Source organism: Panicum virgatum, chromosome 5K (assembly GCF_016808335.1).
Source record: "Panicum virgatum strain AP13 chromosome 5K, P.virgatum_v5, whole genome shotgun sequence".
In the NCBI taxonomy this organism is placed as follows: Eukaryota; Viridiplantae; Streptophyta; class Magnoliopsida; order Poales; family Poaceae; genus Panicum; species Panicum virgatum.
In genome coordinates this window covers 11,322,772-11,344,399 of record NC_053140.1, presented here as the reverse complement: position 1 = coordinate 11,344,399, position 21,628 = coordinate 11,322,772, and the positions used below count along the sequence as shown (strand labels likewise).

The window sequence follows — 21,628 nt, the reverse complement described above, 5'->3', positions numbered from 1 at the left end:
AACAACCTCCTCTTGGGAGCCATTAGATTCATCAAACTCCACATCACATGTTTCTTCAACTAACCCGGAGGTTTGATTGAATACTCTATATGCTTTGGAGTTTGATGCATAACCAAGAAAGAATCCTTCATCACATCTACTTTCAAACTTACCGAGCCTTTTCTTCTTATAGATGAAGCATTTGCAACCAAAGACTCGAAAGTAGGAGATGTTTGGCTTCTTCTCGGTGAGGAGTTCATATGGCGTCTTCTTGAGGAGTCGGTGGAGATACACCCGGTTGGACGCATGGCATGCCGTGTTGATTGCTTCCGCCCAAAATTTCTCGGACGTGCCATAGTCATCCAATATTGCTCTTGCTAGAGTGATCAATGTCTTGTTCTTTCTCTCCACCACTCCATTTTGTTGAGGCATGTAGGTGGCGGAGAACTCTTGCTTGACACCCTCTTCATCGCACCATTCCTCAATTCTCATATTCCTAAACTCGGTGCCGTTGTCACTCCGGATCTTCACAATTGGGGAGTTGTACTCCCTTTAAGCTCTTCTTGCAAATGTCTTGGAGAGTTCCGGAGTTTCACCCTTATCGCCTAGAAACATAACCCAAGTGCAACGTGAAAAATCATCAACAATTACTAGGCAATAGAGGTTACCACCAATGCTCTTGTATGTAGTTGGACCAAAGAGATCCATGTGAAGTAGCTCGAGCGGCTTGGAGGTAGACAACATCGTCTTGATGGGATGATGCGTTGCAACTTGCTTTCCGGCTTGACATGCACTACATAGCTTGTTCTTGTCAAAGGTGACATCCTTCAAGCCGGTGATCATCCCTCTCTTGTGGGCTTTCTTGAGGTTGCTCATGCTGATATGAGCAATTCTTCTATGCCAAAGCCACCCAAGAGACGACTTGGTGAAGAGGCATGTCATGGAGGTTGTTCTCTTTGAAGAGAAATCCACCAAGTAAATGTTGACATGCCTAAACCCCCGTGAATACCAATGACTTGTCTTCTTCAAGAGTTACTACAACACAATTCTTGTCAAAGGTATACGTTAGTCCAAGATCACACAATTGAGCAATTGAAATAAGATTAAAACTAAGAGCTTCTACAAACAAGACATTAGAAATAGATAAATCTTTAGAGATTGCTATTCTACCCAAACCTAAAACTTTTCCTCTTGAATTATCACCATAGGTGACATGTTCATGATCTCCGGGGTCTTCAAGAGTGGTGAACATGCTATCATTGCCGGTCATGTGTTGAGAGCAACCGCTATCAAGTACCCAATGTTTTCCACCGGCTTTGTAGTTCACCTACACACATGAGAATCATTGTTGAGTTTTTGGAACCCAAGCAAGCTTCTTGTGGATGTATTCTCCTCTTGAGAGCTTCTCCACACTACTCTTGAGGCTTGCCACTTGATCCATCAATTCCTTTTCCCTAGAAGGTACAAGCTCGGGCAAAGCATTAGTAGCATTTGCATTAATGAGTAGGTCATCACATGAAGTAGAAGCATTGACCATTTCAATAGTTTCATGAGCAAAGTTCTCAAGACTTGGGTCAATTGCTTCATAGGTAAATTCAAGTTCTTGATACTTGTGAGCCAACTCCCTATGCTCTTGTTTAAGCCTTTTGTGACTCTCTTCAACTTGCTTAGTAAGTATAAGTGACTCATTGTGCTTTTTGAGCAAGTCATTGTACTTGCCAAGCAAATCGGAGTGGGCAAGCTCTAACTTGGCATGAGTGCTCTCAAGAACCTTGACTTTGCCCTTTTCCCTCTTGATAACGGATGTATACTCATTAATGAGGTTAGCAAACTCATTAGGGTCAAGCTCATCATCACTATCATCTCTTCACTCTCACATACCTTAGAGTTACCTTTGGCCATGAGGCACATTGGAGGTAGAGGTAGCGATGGTTCTTCATTTGTGAGGGCGATGGTGACGATATCTTCTTCCTCATCGCTTGACTCTTCGCTTGATGAGACATCGGTCACTCATTCTTGTTTTTCTACCAAGAAGCTTCTCTTGGTGTTGCCTTTTTTCTTTGGGAAGAGCTTGGTCTTCTTGTCATAGCTCTTTTTCTTCCCAAGTTTCTTGTTTTTGTTCTTCCTTTCTTCTTCTTCATCATCGTTTGTATCATGGCGATGCTTGCTCTTGTTATCCTTGTCTCTTTTGTCCGGCTTGGGGCAATTTGGACGGATGTGACCTTTTTCTCCACAATTGTAGCAAATTTTGTTCTTGACATCCATTGGCCGGAACATTCTTCTTTTAGAGTCAAAGTTAAAGCCCTTCTTATTGATCTTGTCATTCAAGCATGTGAACTTTCTCATCATGAGAGCAAGTTCTCCATCATCTTCAACATCGGATGAGCTTTCATGATGATCATCTTCTTCATTGCTTGAGCTTGATTCTTGCTTGATCATCTTGAGCTTGTGGGATTTGTTTGCCTTGGTCTTTAGAGCAATTGATTTGCTTGAAGTTGGCTCTTCGGACATACCAAGGATACCCATTTCATGAGCGCGAATTTCGCCCACAAGTTCTCCCACTTCCATTGTGTCAAGATTCTCCTTTTGAAGCATAACATTGATGATGTTGTACTTGGGCTTCGGAAGGAGCATGAGAATCTTGCGATTGATGGAGCCACTGTCAATTTTGGATATTTCAAGTGCATTAATGTCCTTGACAATGACATTTAAGCGAGAATACATATCATTGCAATTTTCATGAGCTAGCATTTTAAAAGAATCATTCTTAGCTCTAAACAAGTCCATGCCATTTACTCTAGCAAAGACTTCCTCACTAATGGCTTCGAAAATTGCATTTCTAGCCTTTGCATTCCACTTTAGTTGTTCCGTGGTGGGAGTTCCGGTGAACCCGGTCTTTGTTGCCAACCACACTTCGGGGATAATCGCATCAAGGTATGCGGCCATGCGAACTTTCCAATAGGCAAAGTTCTTGCCCTCGAAGTGAGGCGGCGAACCACCCATCTTGGCCATAGCTCTAGGCGGTGAAGCCTAATGATTCAAATGAGCAACGAGGCTCTGATACCAATTGTAAGGATCGATGGACCAAGAGGGGGGGTGAATTGGGCCTTTTTCAATTTCTAAAACACAATAAAACAACCTTAACCTATGCAATGCTAGTAAGGCACCAATTCACCAACCGGATAATTAAGCTACCTAAACAAGTTATGAGAGAAATACCGGGAAGAAAAGCCTAGCAAGATAGAGCTAAGTTATGATCTCTAAGTCAAGCACATGAATAAATTGCATGAAAGAAAATGCTTGAATAAAGAGAGTGGACAAGAGACGACCGGATTTTTTCCCGTGGTATCGATGTGTTGGCACACACCCCTAATCCACGTTGTGACACTCACAAAGAGTTTTGTCACCTCCCATGTCACCGAGACGTGGGTGCTCACTAAGAGTCTCCGTTCACCATCCCGGCGTGGTGGAGATCAAGCCACGTACAATTTTCTTCTCCGGGCTCCCACAATCCTTGGCAAGCTCCGCGAGAAACACCTCGATCACCAAGATTGCCTAGGTGATGCCAATCACCAAGAGTAACAAGCTAGGGCCTTCACTTGAGCAAGAACCGATCACCAAGAACGGATGCACACAAGTTTCTCTGTACTCAAGTCCTTAGTCTTGCTTCTTGATTGATTGAATGAACAAGTATGTCAAAGATGAAGCTCAAGGTGGCTCTCAACAATATATGAGTGTATGAATGTGTCCAGGTGTTAAGAGTGTGCAAAATGACCCATTGGAGGGGTATATATAGGCAACTCACACGAATAGAGCCGTTGGAGAAAAGCTGCCAGAAAACTGCGTAGCGCCGGTTAATCCGACGATCCTCCAATAGCCAGCGTCGGTTTAACCGATGAATGTAAACTACCCCTTCTGAAAACTAGCCGTTACAACTTGGGCAGATTAACCGACGTATCATCGGTTTAACCGGTGAGTGTAGTTGTCCACTGATCAGCTGAAATACCAAGTCTCTGGACAACTGCACCGACGTTAACTCAAACTTATCGTCAGTTTAACCGGTGAGTACAACTTCTGAAATCCTTGGAAAAACCATCTCACTGGTCAATTGCACCGACGTCTTGATTCAAACAGCGTCGGTTTAACCGGTGTATAGAACCTTGAAACACCCTGGAAAACCAACTCTGGACTAATGCACCGACGTTAAATTCAAACACGTCGGTTTAACCGGTGTATTGATTTGTCCAGACTCTGCTGACTTCGTTTAACCGACGTATAGAAAAATGAAAACGTCGGTTAAACCGGTGTATAAACTTTTTCCTGATTTTGCCTTTTCTGATTTGAGTCTTGAATGAAATCCAAATATTCTTGAGATATAAGTTGAAAACCACTTATTTGAACTTCTAGGAACCTGAGTGACCATAGTGTGCATCCATTTATGATTGACCATATCCATGCTCAAGTTACTTGGCCTTAACACCTCTTAATAGTGCGATCACTACAAAACTATAAAACCTATACTAACCTAAGTGTCCTTCTCATCCTTATGACACTTAGGATTAGAAAGATCCTTAGTCTTGACATATAATTGAGTTGAATACCGAGATCGCCTTTTTGAATAATGAAATTGAGGGGCCTCTTTTGACATATGACCAAATGAGCGATAATGATCTATTAAGCTGCACAAACTCATTAGTCACAATAATGGTTGTCATTAATCACCGAAACATACCTTGAGGGCCTAGATGCTTACAGAAGCCCTGCCGGATTTTGGATCCGAACCGCAGGTAACCAATATTTCTCAACTTTCTCATTGAATTTTTTTTGTATATTTAATTCTATGATTAGTATTTTTTATTATTGCAAGCACTTAGGGTTCGGATTAGTGGTTATAATTGAAGCCATACCATGTTTCTAGATATTGGATTAATTAAAATAAAGTTTTTGGATGGCCAGATATGTCGAGCAAGGTGGCGTTTTAAGTTCATTACGGTGACTTCTATAGAATTACTCATGATTCCTATGGAGTAGATCTATCAGCATTAGAAAGAAGACAGTGCAGTCTAGATAAACCCCTAGAGAGGAGTTTTGAGTCCATACAAAAATGTCTTCACAGGAAGTTCAATGTGAATCCAAAGACTCATTTGCTTACGGTTCATACCTTGACTTCCTGGGAAACTAATGGGGATTTCTGGGAGTTGACGCCTATAAGTAGTACGAAAGAATGGCAACATTACATGCACGCAGCTCTTGAAAGTGGGTGGCCTCTCACAATAGTAATTCAGATTCACCAGAAGGCCGGTGATTTAGGTGAAGGATCAACACACACAACATCTGACTGGAATGAAGAGATGGAAGATGATAAAGAATAAGAGAACGTGCAAGCTCTAGAACCGGAACTACAAGATTTAGCAGATGAAGGCGAGTGGATACCTGGAATTGTGGAGGACATGGAGAAAGAAGACCAGGATGCGCGAATAATGGAGCAATGTGGGGACTCATCGGACGATGAGAGCTTCCCAGTGCTAGGCGAATGGCGTGAAGAGGGTTTTGGGAATCCAGTGGTACAAGATATTAGGAGTTCGGAGTTTGAAATAGCAATAAGGTACTGTCATTCTAAGTTTACTATTCTATATTTCACAATCCAAAAACTAAATCTGTTCTAATTCATAATTATTTTAGAAATAAGTCTATAATAGTTGAGAAATATTGGTTACCTGCGGTTCGGATTCAAAATCCGGCAGGACTTCACCGGTGGAATTACCTCCCTCACCCCTCCTCTCTCCCTCTCCCCTCTCTGGATCTCGTGGACAGAAAATGAGGGTGCGAGGGAAGTAGCTCAGCTTTTATATTTGGGGGGGAGTCTGCCGCCCCCCTGCCGGGCGGGCGGGCTGCCTGCCGCCCCTCCACCGGGCGGCAGGCTCCCGACAGGGGCCTCCACGAATTTTTTTATGTTTATTTACATGTAGGTCCCTGCCGCCCCCCTGTCGGACGGGAGGGGTATAAAACTGTAAAATGTGAAATCGAAAATATATTTCTGTAAAAAACATTTTTAAAAAATATAAAAAATAAAAAAGCCGCCTGCCACCGCGCAGGGCATGGAGGACTGATTGGGCCTGCTTGTTGGGCTGTGATCTGAAGTGTTTGTTGGGTCACTCGCGAACGGGACGAGAGATTGAGCCGAAATCGCACAAGTCGAATTGAAACGGTTGCACATCAAACCTATATCGGACGTAATGAATACTCCATGATATATCAATGACGACGCACAAATACAAAAGCTGATACTTAATCATATTTATTTATCGATGAGATTGGCATCATATAGTAGTACCCTGGTGTGCCCATAGAACGAAGACGAGTAGAGTGAAGTGATGGGTCAGACGTGCGCGTTGACGGCGCCGCGGGCGAGTCCAGCACTTAATCATATTTATTTATCAAAATTGACTGAAATTTGTTGGAGATGACTTAGTATGATCGATATCTACTCTGTGCAAAGCAGTGTGGCTAGACCTACACGTGGGCCCCACGTCAAGAGTCGGACCCTAAAAAATAAAACCTCACGTTCACACTATAAAATTTTATCAAAATTCATTGAAATTTGTTGTAGATGACTCGGTGTAACCGGCAGCAACTCTGTGTAAAACAGTGTAGCTACACATACACGTGGGCCCTATGTCAAAGAGCAGAGCTACGGAACATAAAAGAATAGAAAAGAACTAACTAACGGGTACGTGGGTAAAATAGGTATTATCCATATATATCTTACCCATACCTAAATTGAGATGAATAATCCATACCCTATCAAATACAACGGGTATGAATTTAGGTAAGGGTGTTGGGTATCCAGTGGCAACTTGACACTGCGCTGCGATCAAAGTCAGCGGTGGTGGCAGCACGGGGCGAAGAAAGCCATGGAAACTCGCAGATCAAGCGCGAGTTCAATCAATGATGAGGTCCGCGGAGAGACTTGGCTGCTCAGGGTACTGTGCATACGTACACAAGCTAATCCTAGCTTTCAGATACATTTGGCTTTCAGATTAACTTAAAGACCTAAGGGGAGGTGGAGACTGGAGGAGCTCAAACAGATTAATTATATCCATTTGGTGTCGCTGGTTGCTTGTTGTTGTTGGTGGTGACGGACCGATCAAAGCCGTTGTTGCTCTGAACAGCAAACGGCTAGTTTCTTCCCCTCCTAATTAACAGACTTACAGACAGGGCATACACACTACTTGCTGCTTGTGTCGCGTAAATTTCTCGTCGAAGCGAGCGCACAACGAGAACCAAGTTGCTGTTTTCTTAGGCGTGGTCCGAGCAGAGTCCCCATAAGAAACACATGAACCCAGGACCCTGTCTCCGGGGTTAGTATCTTTCCAGGACTTCTGAAGACTGAACACCGTGCGCCTCCAAACTCCGATGCAGAGCAACGTGCTCCTACGAGATCATCGCCCGAACAAACCTTTTGTATGAACAATTAAGCCTTGCGTTGGTCCCTAAACCTGTCCATAAGTACGAACCGAGCTCGACCTCAGCTCGCTCATTAGCTGTGCGTGTGTTTTTTTGAACAGAGGCTGTGCCTGTGCGTCTGTCGTTTTCACTGCTGCGGGTGAAGAGGCAGTCTCGGTCAGTCACAGCATCTGAGCTGAGCTATGGGGGTCCCGGCAGCTGGTGGGCGCTTGGGGTCGGTCCTGGCGACGACCACTGGCACCGCCGCCGTGTTCTTGCTGCTGCTTCTGTGCAGGTGCGGCGCGCCGGCGGCAATGGCGGCGGCCGCCGGAGGAGGAGGGGAGCGGTTCCTGTAAAAGGACCCGAGGCAGCCGCTGAAGCGGCGGATCGACGACCTGCTGCGCTGGATGACGCTCGCCGAGAAGATCGGCCAGATGTCGCAGATCGAGCGCGAGAACGCCACCGCCGACGTCGTCCGCGGCTGCTTCGTAGGTAAGTACGTGCGCGTGGAGCTTGCGGCTGAACGGCGGTGATGGGTGGCGCGCGACGGGAGCAATGACGAGGTGCGCGTGTGCTGTGCAGGGAGCGTGCTCAGCGGCGGAGGCAGCGTGCCGGCGCCGCAGGCTCCGGCGGAGGCGTGGGTCAAGATGGTCAACGGGATGCAGCGGGCGGCCATGTCCACGCGCCTCGGGATCCCCATGCTCTACGGCATCGACGCCGTCCACGGCCACGGCAACGTCTACAAGGCCACCGTCTTCCCGCACAACGTCGGCCTTGGCTGCACCAGGTGGTTTCCTACTACTAATCGTCTGGCCATTTTCGCGTGTATCCATTCCTTCCGGTACGGTCACGAAATAATCTAGTAGTGAGTTAGAGCCTATCTTGTTAAACTTCAAAAGCATAAAGTTATAAACACTTGTATATAGGGGCGGTAATGGGTCATGGTCCTAGTGGCCTCTTCACAGCCCAAAAAAACTCTTAAACTATTTAGTTCAAAATTATATAAGATTAGAGTCCAACCCTTTTAGAGCCCAGCTCTTTAGATTTTTCTATTTCAAAATCTTGTGCCCTTTACCATCTCTACTTGTATATTTATGAAACTGTCAAGATTTGAAGTATGGACGAGTGTCATGTTGTAATAAGACCCAAGATTCCCAATGGTCCACCGTCCACGTATTTCAATGCTAGGCGTCGAGAAGAGTTGACCTTATTGACTGGCTGCATCGATAGTGTTACCCGTGCTGAAAAGTTTACCTAAGAGCAAGTACAATGAAAGACTGAAAGCTAGATAAATGCTGAGGTGGAGGAGAAAGAAGAGAAGCAGGCTGTAAACTTACAGCCAATTCAGGCACAGGAACCAAGAAATTTTGTGAGATATATAAGTGGGCCATATATTAACGATGGAGAACTAAACCACTATACAAGTAGGCTGAGAGATGAGCTACAAAGACTCTTGCAGCCAGTAGCGGGCTAAATCATTAGCCTTGCTCTAATGCATGGTACTTAGAAGTACACTAAAAAGAATAATTATTGGTGACAGTGTCCATGACTGCTCCAGCTGTAGTTCTTAGTTTTGTCTAAATCAAGGCTTCGAAGTTGAAAAAAAATAATAGAAAAATATGCCAACTTCTACAATATTTTGACCTGGAAAGATCTTAGAAATTCCACAACTAAATCACTGTTTGGATTCCAGAGTCACCATGTCATGTAATAGAGGTGACCTCGATGACATTCTCGGCAAGCTTTGCCCCTGGCGACACCAAATATTTATTTGTTACCGTATAACATACATTTTCCCATAATTAAATTTAATCAAAGTTAGACGAGTTAACTTAGGACAATACCTACACTTCACAATTGAGAGGGCTGAGGGCAGTTCTGAAAATCTCAGCTGCTTACTGGCAGTCTTGGACGAAATTACGGCACCATCCGACCCTAAACTTTCGATTTACATGAACCAGAGACCCAGAGCTAGTAAAGAAGATTGGAGCAGCAACTGCGCTGGAGGTCCGGGCCACCGGGATCCCCTACGTGTTTGCTCCATGCGTTGCGGTACGTACTGCCTAAAACCTTTAGTTAGCCAAAGTGTGCATCAAATGAACAAGCAGAATAATTAACAATCCTTAATCAGACAACAACAAAAAGGACCTTTCACCACTGTTCTGCCGACAGGTCTGCAGGGACCCAAGGTGGGGCCGGTGCTACGAGAGCTTCAGCGAGGACCCCAAGCTGGTGCAGCGGATGACGTCCGTCATCTCCGGGCTGCAGGGTGAGATCCCGGCGGACGGCCGCCGGGGCGCCCCGTTCGTCGCCGCCGGGCAGCGCAACGTGGCGGCGTGCTCCAAGCACTACGTCGGCGACGGCGGCACGGCCAGGGGCATCAACGAGAACGACACGGTGGCCAGCTTCCACGACCTGCTCGCCGTCCACATGCCGCCCTACTACAGCGCTGTCATCCGGGGCGTCTCCACCGTGATGGTCTCCTTCTCGAGCTGGAACGGGGTCAAGATGCACGCCAACCACTTCCTGCTCACCGACTTCCTCAAGACTATAGTCACAAAGTTTCTGGGTCGACCGGGTCGAGGAACGGGGTCGAGGGTCGAGGGTCGTCATTTTATAAAATTGTGGTACGAAGGGGGTATACATCTATGGAACGATAAATTATTATGTGGGACGCGACCCTGATTCATCGGGGTCGATATCTTCGGGTCGATAAAGACAAAAACTATATATGTGCTACTAATGAAGAAACTAATCTGCACAAGCATATAAGAAACATATGAAAGAGTACATTTAGACCATGCTACACGTACTCAGCTCATTGTCTAACAAAAACCACACCAATCCACTATTCTTAACCTCCTTATCCCAATTAAATCTGCTAGCAATGGGGCTGCGACCCCTTTCAATCCGGGACACGATCCAACCTTGAATGGGACGCTGACCCTCTTCGACCCCGACCCTCGAATCGGAACGACGTTCCCGGGTCGAGGGACGAGGCATCGACCCCGAATCCTGTGACTAGTCAAGACCAGGCTCCGGTTCAGGGTTCGTCCAAATTTATTCGCCAAAAATAAGATTTAAATACAGAATACTACATATCTTTATGAAACTGCAAATCCAATCAATTTTCAATGTCTTATTGCACTTCAGAAAAGAATTTGGACAAATGCTGGTTAACTTGTTCTTCTACTTTTTCGAAATTTTCAGTGAAGTTTTAATCTGAACTTTCAGGGTTTTGTAATCTCGGATTGGCGAGGACTCGATAAAATGACGAGCCCTGAACATGCGGACTACATCACGTCCGTCAAGCTGGGGATCCTCGCCGGCATTGATATGGTAACTAGTAGAATTGCACAGTGTGCGCAGGATATTCTGGTGAATTCATATGCTTCATTCTGGAGCAGAGATTAACGAACGCACACATGTGAGTTGTGATTCAGGTCATGATCCCCTACACCTACACCGAGTTCATCGACGACCTGACGGCGCTGGTGCGGAACGGCACGATCCCGATGAGCCGGATCGACGACGCGGTCCGCCGGATCCTCCGGGTCAAGTTCACCATGGGCCTCTTCGAGAACCCCTACGGCGACCCCAGCCTCGCCGGCGAGCTGGGCAAGCCGGAGCACCGGGAGCTGGCGCGGGAGGCCGTGCGCCGGTCCCTCGTCCTGCTCAAGAACGGCAAGGACGGCGAGCCGCCGCTGCTGCCGCTGCCCAAGAAGGCCGGCGCCATCCTGGTCGCCGGCAGCCACGCCCACAACCTCGGCTACCAGTGCGGCGGCTGGACCATCACCTGGCAGGGCCAAGGCGGGAACAACCTCACCGCCGGGACCACGATCCTCGACGGCATCAGGCGCGCCGTGGACAGCGGCACGGAGGTGGTCTACGCCGAGAACCCCGACGCCGGCTTCGTCCAGCGGAACGCGGGCCGGTTCGACTACGCCGTCGTCGTCGTGGGCGAGCCGCCGTACGCCGAGTCGTTCGGCGACAACCTCAACCTGACCGTCCCGGCGCCCGGGCTCGGCGTGATTCGGACCGTGTGCGGCGGCGGCGTCAGGTGCGCCGTGGTGCTCGTGTCCGGGCGGCCGCTGGCGGTGGAGCCGCTCGTGGGCGCCGTGGACGCGCTGGTGGCGGCGTGGCTGCCGGGGACGGAGGGGCAGGGCGTCAGCGACGTGCTGTTCGGTGACTACGGGTTCACCGGGAAGCTGGCGAGGACGTGGTTCCGGTCGGTGGAGCAGTTGCCGATGAACGCCGGCGACGCGCACTACGACCCACTGTTCCCGTTCGGGTTCGGGCTCGAGACGCAGCCGTCAGCAGCTTGAACTGCTAGCCTGGTAGTTGGGATTTTAGTTTAAAAACTCCTATGACCCTATGTTACCGAACACAAGCATCTCCAATAAATTACTCCATTCCATCCTCTTTCTAATATTCAAAAAATAGTAAGTAAATTGCAACCACCTTCAGATGCATAACTAACGAAGTCAGAAAATGTACAGACGAAGCCCAACGTACGCACGTGTATGTACCCTGAAAATGGACTAACGAGCCGCGACTTTGGGGGTATAACACAATTTTCCAAAGTTTTAAATCTCTCGCTATAGCTTCCGTTATAGACCGCTATAGCTATTTATGCATAGTGCCACTATTTGAACTCACGTGTAATTTAGCCGCTATAGCATCATTTAGCCTGCTATTAGCTGTTTTCAAAGTCCAGCCGCTAAACCCCTTAGCCCGCTATTTAGAACTTGGCATTTTCTAATAATTTTTTTTGTTAACCCGTTATTTTAATATCATGATAACCAGTTTTAGGATTACTAACAAATATACATGACCGTGTGTTGCCACAGGTGAAGACCCGGATGTTGTAAATAATGTGTGACCTGGCCGGCCCTTGATACTATTATGTGGTCGACGCGATCTTTTTTTTTTCCACGGTAGGTTCTCCCGGGCATGAATTTTGTTGCGTTTTCACATTATCACTATTATCTGGGCCCGTTTAGGTTAAAAGTTCTCATTATACATGTTGGGCCAAACTAAAATTTATAAGAAAAACGCTGCGTGCTTTAGAAATAAGTAAAAAAAAAAGGAAGTTGCTTTTAACACCCATTTCTCAATATCCTAACACATCCAATTCTACGAAATAGATAATGCAAATAGGTTCCAGAATATTGAACCAAGGCCGTGAGATTATTGAGTGCATACGAAGGACAAAATATTTGTGAATCTTGACATGGATTGGATACAACCTTACCAAAGTAGGGATTTATTTAGTTTAGTATATGCCAAGCAGAAGAAATAGAAAATGAAAATGAGAAAAAAAAGAAAAGAAAAGAGGGAGCATCATGGCCCAGCGGGCTGACCGACATGTTTTTCCCGCCCAAGGCCCAAAGGGCTGACTAACCCGAGGGGGGTTCTTTCAAAAAAAAAAAAACCCCCAGAGGCGTGTGGGCCCTGGCAAAGCCCGCCCTTTTCCCCGCCCCCACTATTTTGGCGCCAATGGATCCCAGTTTTCGCCGCCAAGAGGCGCCGCCTCTTCTAATCCTCTCTCTTACTTGCCCTCCTCTCCTCTCCCGCCACCTCACAGCCCCCGTCAGACGCGGAACGCCCCGAGGCGAGCGCGCGCGCGTGTGCGGAGGCAGCCGCCATGCCGGGCCACCGAACCCGCGCCGCCGCGCGCCTAGGCGGCGTCACCTCCCGCCGCCACGCGGAGCTCCTCCTCCACTGCGGCGTCGGCGGCGTCTCCGTCAAGGACCTCCGCCTCCGCCGCGTCGTCCCGCCCGCCGCCGGTTCCGTCGGCTCCTCCCCTGAGTGCACCGCGCCCGTGAAGCCCGGATCTGCGGAGAGCACGCCACCGGAGGCTGCGTCGGCCGCCGCCGCGGCCGAAGACCTCGACCGGAAGCCGGTAAGTCAGCGCTCGTTTCTTGATCTGTCCGTGCCGGTGGCCGGTGCCTACCTGCATTGCCGCTCTGGGATTTCGGCGTCTGATTGTCTTGGTTCCCCACGGGGTCGGGTGCTCCCGCGGTCCAAGCTCGTGCGCGACCCCGGCTCGTTCGGCTACAGGCGGCTGCTGCCTTTCCTCAACGAGATGGCCAAGAACGGTAACGCCCTCTTCGACTCCGATTCCGCGCGGATTTGTCTTCTCCGTATGGTCTGGTTCCCGATAATTTGTTCTTATATGCCGTCTCCATGCTGTCGTGCGTATGGGCTTGCGTGGTTCAGATAACTCAATCGGCAAGGAAGTGCCCTCAGACAGCGCGGCTGCGCACTCAAAGAACGAGCTCAGCAGATCTGACTCTCGGTTGGTTGATGAGCCTTTGGGTGCGACTCGCCTCGAATGTGAGGCCATGGATTCTGTGGAGCCGGTGGTGGTGAAGACTGGAGGAGACACCGAGGTGAAGGATGGCTGCAACAACGTGGCGGAAGAGGCCAACACTGTCCCTCATGACCTTGCAAGCAGCAAGCCGGTGAGTTTGTTGCTACCACGTCTCGTATTAGCATTCCAAGAACCATGTTCTGAACTTCAGATTGATCCTGTTTGCTGTATGAAGTAATGGAGAGTGCGATTTTGTGTTTCAGTGGCTTGCCCGGTGCACGAGGTCGAGGTTTGTTCATCATCCGAGCTCGTTCAGCTACAAAAGGATGCTGCCATTTCTCATGGAGAATGGTACGGTGATTGATGGGTTCAGTTCATCAAGATTAAGTTATGTCTTTTACAGAGTTTGATTTTTCTCATAATGTGCTATTTTGCCTTGATGTGTCAGAAATCTCTTCTCAGGAAGGTCAAAGGGTCAAAATTCGAAGAGTTGCAGAGGAAAGGCTACTAGCATCAGATGAGAATGGCATCTTTACCAGTGGGCAGCAGCATCTTGCTTTCTCTGATGACTCTTCTCAGGAATGCAGCAGAGCTCAAGTTGAAAGAATGGAGGAAGAAGAGCCACCAAAAGCTGATAAAAACTGTGTTCTTGATGACAGGCAGTCTCATTCTGCTGTTACGAAAGCCTCTCCTCCAGAATACAATGCAGCTGAAGAGCAAAATGTCTTGCAACAAGAAGCTTTGACTTCAGGTCAAGACCCAGTAACTTCTTCTGAGGGTAAAAATTGTGTTCTTGATGACAAGCAGTCTCATTCTGCTGTTATGAAAGCCTCCCGTCCAGAATACGATGCAGCTGAAGTGCAAAATGTCTTGCAGCAAGAAGCTTTGACTTCAGGTCATGACCCAGTAACTTCTTCTGAGGGTGATTTAATATCAGATGGGGATGATGTCCAGGCAAGCGGTCAGCATCAGATTGTTGTGTCAGAGGATTGTCCAGAGGAATGCAAAAGAGATAAAGTCAAAAGAAGTGTACAAGATGAAGCTGTAAAGTCAGATGGGAGCCATGTTCTGTATAGCTGGGAATTTCAGCCTGCTGTATCAGAAATCTCTCCTTTGAAGACTGACACGGCTGACATGCAAAAGGCCACACAAGAAGAGCCGTCACCTTTAGATGGAGATGAAGAAAATTCATACAAGGGCGACCATCTTGCCAATGAGCAGCTTCAGCCCTGTGTCGCAAAGGAGTCCCTGACTGCACAACTGCAAGATAATTCTGAATTAGCTGAAGTACCGCAGTGTCAAACCAAAGACTCACGATGTCATGATGTTGGTTTTGTTAGCCCTACCAAGACCATGATACCATTGTTGCATTCGTGTTGTGCCCAAGATCCCGAGGATTCTGTGGCTGCTCATGATAATCAGCTTCTTGACAGTGACATACAAATGATCTGCAGGTCTTCTGATCCTTGTGCTGTTGACAGATCTTTATCAGTAGAGGAAATGTCTGGATGTATTCCGCTCACTGAATCGGGATGCAAAGCTGGCATATCGCAGCCAAGAGGTGTTCATTCTATGGAAAAAAGAGTTCTCTCTCCTAATAAGTATTCTCCTAAGAAGCTTTCTCCAAAGAAAGGAATACTTAAGAGGCATCCAAGGGGGTGCAAGGGCATCTGCATGTGTTTGGACTGCTCTACATTTCGTCTACATGCTGACCAAGCTTTTGAGTTCTCTAGGAAGCAAATGCAAGAAGCAGATGATATAATAAGTAACTTATTGAAGGAGGTGGCAAATCTTAGGAGTCTGGTGGAGAAGCCTGCTGTCCAAGTAAGCATAATTACTTGCATTGCACCTTTTGTTTCTTTTCCTTATCTTGAGATTCCGTACATAGAAATGTTATTCATGCTTACTAGTATTTTTACAATGTCTTGTGTGGTATCATCTAATCTGGATATTCAAGGTCAGGATAAGCATCTCCTAGAATATGTTATGCTAGATTTTTTTAAAGAGAATGTTATTGTAGAATCTGGTAACCTTTTGGAATAATTTTCAAGACAACTCACAAAACTAGGTAACTTGCCTTCTGCATCTATGGAGTTTCTTCCTATCATGGACTATCATTTGCATAATTTAGGCTGTAAGAATGCTTAGCTGTAGAAATACTTCTGGGTCTGTGGTCTGTATTTGGCAATCCTATAAATACAATACAAGGATGCATTCCACACCAGCAATGTCGTAGTCAGAATTGTTTCTGTAATGTCAATAATTCACTGTGATCATAATTTGTCATTGGTCACTGGAACTAAGCTTGTTGGTCACTGATCACGTGTAGACATTGGAGACGACTATGTCAACCTTACTGTAGCTTATACAATTGATATTAAATTCATCGCTACCCACACATGTATTGTATATGTCCTAGCTGCAATCTTCAAATCATTTATATATTTATGGTTTAATCCTAGGGGAAATAGTTTTAATTGTGTGCAACTTGTGAGCACGAACTATTTCCATATGATAATTGAGTCTAACTTGGACATGTGAAATGGAACCTTACGCCCGCCAATGACTAGAACGGGTATAACTTTGGCCTGTTCTCAGCCAGATGTTTCCATTTTCTTATTCTTGAGTGGCTCTTTTTTGTGTGTGTTGCCCTGTCTGAAGATGTCTGCTCACTTGAATAACAGTTTTATATTCATCACAAATTTCAAGTTTACAAAATCCTTCAATTCTTATCTTTGTTTGAAATTGCAGCAGGAGTCGACACAAGCAGCTTGCAGACAGGCGTCTCGGGTGGAAGAGGTGGCCAGAGAACGTTGCCGGCAGATGTTCGAGGATCTGAATTCCCACTGCAGAATCCCTGTAAGTAGTTGCTGTACCCTGAAACTGCTGAACCACCTAGTTGCGGGCAGGCACACTAAAGCTGATGCATGGTTTCTATCTTGTCATTTGAACCCAGAGACCGAGGGTAACATTCTCGCAGTATGTCGAGGAAAAGAAGGTGGCGCCATCTCCCAGCCGCAGCCGGAGGTGACCGAACTTCTGAACGTGGTCTCAGCCTGCTGACCTGCTGATCGTCTAGCTTTTGTTCAGCACATTCTGCGTGCTGCCGCTTGTGAACCGCGAGTTTACCTTCTGGTCGGGACTCTGACATATATCCGGTCTCGTGGAAGCAATGCGATGTGCCGCTGTAGCGGTGAGGGGGTGGTTCAGTGGTTGTCAAAGGGACACAAGGAAGCCCTGGAATGGAGTTCTTGCAAGCTGGAAAATGCCGGTTTGCTATGGAGGAGGGATTGTTGAGCTGTGAAATGGCGGCGGCGGCATCGTAAGGAGGGCGTCTTGCGTTGGTTCGTGATGCTTGGTCCTTGTGCCATGTATTATGTATGCTGTCTCTAATTCATACATAGAGAACAGCTTCAGATTTGTTCGGTTGGCCGGCGTGAGTGCTGGTTGGTTTCAGGCTTGCAGGCCTGGAAATATGGGTGTGAGCTTAGCTGGAGAGGTTTGCATGCAGGCCTAATCCTCCGAGGATCTAGAGTTGCTTTTAAGTTGTTTAACTGCCTAACTGGTAGTATGAAATGTATGATGGATGACTGGAACGGAACCGAAGTTAGTTAACAATCTGATTGGAGTGGAACAAGTAGAATAATCGGACAGAAATTCAGAGGCTAGTGTACAATTCTTTTAAAATCAGCCTGGTAAGATTACAAATCCTTGCATGTATAAGATAAACGCTTAACTGCTAGCAGAGGGGTACGGTACAATTACAAATTTACAATCTGCAAATACTGATGCAGATACAGGCTGCCGTATCGCACGAAGTGCTCCTCACTGGGCAGGCAGGTAGTGGTAGCGCCATGATCACCGGGGTGGCTAGTCGGTGGTGATGTGGACCCCGATGGCGACGAGGAAGACGGCGGTGAGGGCGAAGAAGATGATGGCGTGGACGAAGATGGAGGCGCCGCTGGTCTGGAAGTTGCCGAACTCGACGAAGCGGCCGCCCTTGGCCGGCAGCTGCAGCAGCAGCCCCGGCGAGAGCAGCACGAACAGCACCACCGCCACCACCACCGGCCCCCAGTCCGACATCTCCGATCACCCTCCTCACCCTCTTCTTTCTCCTCCCTGACCTCCCTCCCAAACTCTCTCTCTCTCTCTCTCTCTCTCTCTCTCTCTCTCTCTCTCCCGGCAGACGCAGTGGGGAAGGACGGCGTATAAAAGCAGGCCGACGGCGACCCGCTGCTCCCACCCCAACCAAAACCAAAACCAAACCAAACCGGGCGCTGATTTGCTTTGCCTGGGCACTTTCAGGTTGAAGCAGGAGCAGCGGCGCCAATCATGCGTTGGGTTGGGTTGGGTGGGACGTTGCCGTCGCGTCTCGCCTCATGTCCTCGTCTCCGTGTCCGTGCGTCCGGTCCGCCCGTCGCGCGCCCATCCGCGACCTGCCCTGCCCGCTCCACTCCCTCCCCGTCATCCATTCCATCGAGGCTTTTGTTTTGTGGCCTGGGGGTTGGGGCCTTTTGGCTCGGTGCTGTGCCGTGACATCCGTCGATTTGCACGTTGCTGATCTGGTGGGCGCAGCTCGCTTATTTGTACTTACTCCGTTGTAAATTATAGGTTGTGATTTTTTGACATTAAATTTGACCACTCATTTTATTTAAATTTTTTTATATAAATGTAGTCAAATTTAAATTATTTTTGAAAAACTTGTATTGGTAAAGCAAACCACAATAAAAAAATGATATTTTATATAATTTTTTGAATAAAACGAGTGGTCGAACTTGGGGTTGAAAAAAATCAAACAACCTGTAATTTGAACGGAGGGAGTAGCTAGTTTTGTGCAGATCTTTTACGACAGCAGATTGAGTTGTTTGGATCACTTGGACAGCAGATTTCAGGAGAGCGAAGAATAGGAGGTGTGATCAAAAGAAAAGAGAAACTTGGAGATAGACAGCAGCCACGAAAATTGGCATTCACCACGCTTATACTTGCGCTAGAAAAAAAATGTTTTCTAGTATCAGTTCATTCGTAGTACTAGTATTTGCTAGCTAGAACTCGGCCTGGAAAAAAAAAACAACGGTAGAACAGCAGGCTGGCTCAGTTGGCGTAGAGGTGGACCCCGACGGCGACCATGAAGATGGCGCAGAAGCCGAAGAAGAGGAGGGTGTGGACGAAGATGGCCATGCCGCTGGTGCGCATGCTGTGGAACTCCGGGATGCCCCTGTTCCCGCCGGGGATCTGGCACAGCAGCCCCGGCGTGAGCAGCACGAAGAAGACCACCGCGATCAGCACCGGGCCCCAGTCCGCCATCTTCTCCTACCCTGCAGAGGTCCATCACTGGGTGCATATACGTATATATACATCTCTGGCCGGCCGGCCGGCCGTCCGCCGCGGCTACTATGTCAAAGCAAGCGAGTCCGGGTGGCTACATGTGCCAACTAGTGATGCTCCCGTAGACGGCAATTTTGGAAGCTCCTCCTTGTCATTGGCGAGGGGACTAGTACGTGTTGAGCTGTTACGGATGCAGCACGCATCGGCAGTCGCGAGTTCAGAGTTTCAGACGCATCCATCAGACCATCACTGCTGCTGAGACTCCAAGGCGCGCGCGGCGCGGCGCGTCACATCAGGCTTTGTTTTTGTACTGTTGCGAGGTCAGATCAACTCAGGAGGAGGGGCCGGAGGGAGGGTAGTACTAGTAGGGTTGCTTGACTTCCACGCCGCTTGGTGTTTGGTGTCTCGTCCGAGGAGGAAGCCAAGGCGAGGCAGAGACGACGGACGACGACTTGGCAGTTGGCACGGAGCAGACTTGCAGAGGCGGTCTTCAACTTGCTGTCACGCTGAAACCAACCGAAGGAAAGCTCAGTACCACTACTGCAACAGTGTGTGAGGCAGAAAAGAGACCGATGCCAACTGCTTCTAGTCATCTATTATCTTATTATTTGCCTAATAAATAGAGTCTCCATATTCACTCTCAAAACCTAAAATTTTCCACATTAATTGAAAAAATAAGAAAAATTTAAATTACTCACCACTGTCAGTATGATAAATATCAACCCAAACTACCTCTGTGTCTGACTAAATATAGCCCACCACGCCATTATAAAAAAATTAATCTAATATTTAACATAGTAATGAGACTCCAAACAACTAGCGTTGGGTAAGTTAGGAGTTTCTTAAAAGTTACGATCATGATTTTTAATTTATTTTTTCTATAGGCATAAACATTGATAAAAAAAATTCTGGAGAAACTTTACAAAATATTTGCACACCATAGCACCACGCTGAAAAAATAGAAAAGTTGTAGCCTCATAGTGTATTCAGTTATCTTATTATTTGGCTAACAAACGGAGCCTCCACATTCAATCTCAAATCCTAAAAATTCTCACGTTAATCAGAAAAAATAAAAGAAATTGAAATTACCCAGCACTGTCATTACGATAAAAATCGACCCAAAATACTATTGTGTTTGACTAAATATAGCCCGCCATGCCATTATAAAGAAACTAATTCAATATGCAACATAGTAATGAGACTCCAAACAACTAGAGTTGTGTAAGCTAGGAGATTCTTAAAAATTACAATTATAATTTTTTATTTATTTTTCCTACAGATATAAATATTGATAAAAAAATTCAAGACAAGCTTCAGAAAAATATTTGCACACCACAACACCACGCTGAAAAAATAGAAATGTTATAGCCTCACAATTTACTGAGAAATACTATCATTTTAGTTGAATAATTCTAATATTATTTTTAACATACAATCGAAACATGTACATACAAAATTAATATGTGTTCTATTTACTAACATTTCAGTCAAAAGTCATATTGAAACTAATAAATGGCGCTAAAAAACCCAGAAACAATCTTATGTCAACTATTGTTTATCTCACTGTCTCCGTCAAATCAGTTGCAGTATATTTGAATTGATTAAATGAGTACCCAAGGCTATGAGAGAAACAAAATAAATGCACTATATCCATATTCCATTGGAAACAATAAGGGGGATGAGAAAAAATAAGAAAAAATGAAAAGGAAAATGAGAAAAAGGAAAGGCCATAAGCCCGCGTGGATATGGAGTGGACGACGCAGAGAAGTGGAGTGTGGAGTGTGGAGGAACTATTATTGAATTAGAGGCAACAACGAAGAAATGAATGGTTGGAGGTGAATAAGATTCACACACTCTATCGATTCTACGAATTAAGCTGGAAATGAGAGAGTAAACCTCTTCTTTTTATCTCTTCACTTGAGCAACCAAGATAACAACAAACAAGAAGTAGCAGCATCAGCAGGTGAGTACCAGGAAGACGCCAAGAAGTTGCCGCAAATCATTGACTTAGAATCTAAATTAAATAAATAAAAACATTACTCTACAACATTAACGGTAACACATAAACCTAAAAAAATGCTCAAAAAATTTCTTATGTTAAAAATAATACTACCTCCAAATGAATAATAATATGTTTACCATTGACGCAATCCTCAAAACACAACTTTGAGCATTATTAAAAAATTTACACTTTAGTGAAACTAAATATTTTTTAATTAACGTATACAACAATAAACTTAGAACTATCTCAAAATAGTATCCAATTCAAACATAGAAGTAGTATGAAAATAAAATCAAATTATTTATCCTCAAAATAGCTTTAATAGATCTTGATTTTCGTCAACAAAATAAAATTGCTTTATGAAAGCCGATTACAAACGTGTAACCTTAAATATACTTATATCTAGCCACACAAATAATAAATATAAATAATTAAATAATTTAAAAATATAACATAAAGGGATATAAATTATTAAATAATTTAAAATATAACATTATATCTAGCCGCGCAAATGCGCGGTGGCCTTTCTAGTTACGCTCTGAAATTCAGGACTATCAGGA

The 21,628-nt window shown here is 46.1% G+C and overlaps 3 protein-coding genes and 1 pseudogene across 4 annotated transcripts; 2 read left to right on the top strand and 2 right to left on the bottom strand.

Moving 5' to 3' along the window:
* The first annotated feature begins 6,798 nt into the window (after positions 1 to 6,798).
* LOC120709684 lies at positions 6,799 to 11,751 on the top strand (annotated as a pseudogene).
* A 1,224-nt stretch (positions 11,752 to 12,975) lies between these two features.
* Positions 12,976 to 17,361, top strand: LOC120706304. Of its 2 annotated transcripts, none has more exons than XM_039990917.1 (7): positions 12,976 to 13,330; positions 13,439 to 13,526; positions 13,648 to 13,892; positions 14,005 to 14,092; positions 14,190 to 15,565; positions 16,496 to 16,600; positions 16,698 to 17,361. In XM_039990917.1, the coding sequence occupies exons 1-7, from the start codon at positions 13,073 to 13,075 to the stop codon at positions 16,770 to 16,772; spliced, it is 2,235 nt and encodes a 744-aa protein (XP_039846851.1). In that variant the 5' UTR covers positions 12,976 to 13,072; the 3' UTR covers positions 16,773 to 17,361. The 2 variants fall into 2 exon arrangements, with proteins under 2 accessions (XP_039846851.1, XP_039846850.1); XM_039990916.1 differs by having other exon boundaries at positions 12,978 to 13,330; positions 16,493 to 16,600.
* Positions 17,362 to 17,379: 18 nt separating this feature from the next.
* Positions 17,380 to 18,039, bottom strand: LOC120706306. The gene has a single exon (XM_039990918.1). It carries the CDS (start codon positions 17,822 to 17,824, stop codon positions 17,612 to 17,614), a length of 213 nt encoding a protein of 70 aa, XP_039846852.1. The 5' UTR covers positions 17,825 to 18,039; the 3' UTR covers positions 17,380 to 17,611.
* Positions 18,040 to 18,535: 496 nt separating this feature from the next.
* LOC120710510 lies at positions 18,536 to 19,192 on the bottom strand. Its single transcript, XM_039996179.1, has one exon. It carries the CDS (start codon positions 19,043 to 19,045, stop codon positions 18,833 to 18,835), a length of 213 nt encoding a protein of 70 aa, XP_039852113.1. The 5' UTR covers positions 19,046 to 19,192; the 3' UTR covers positions 18,536 to 18,832.
* Positions 19,193 to 21,628: the final 2,436 nt, after the last annotated feature.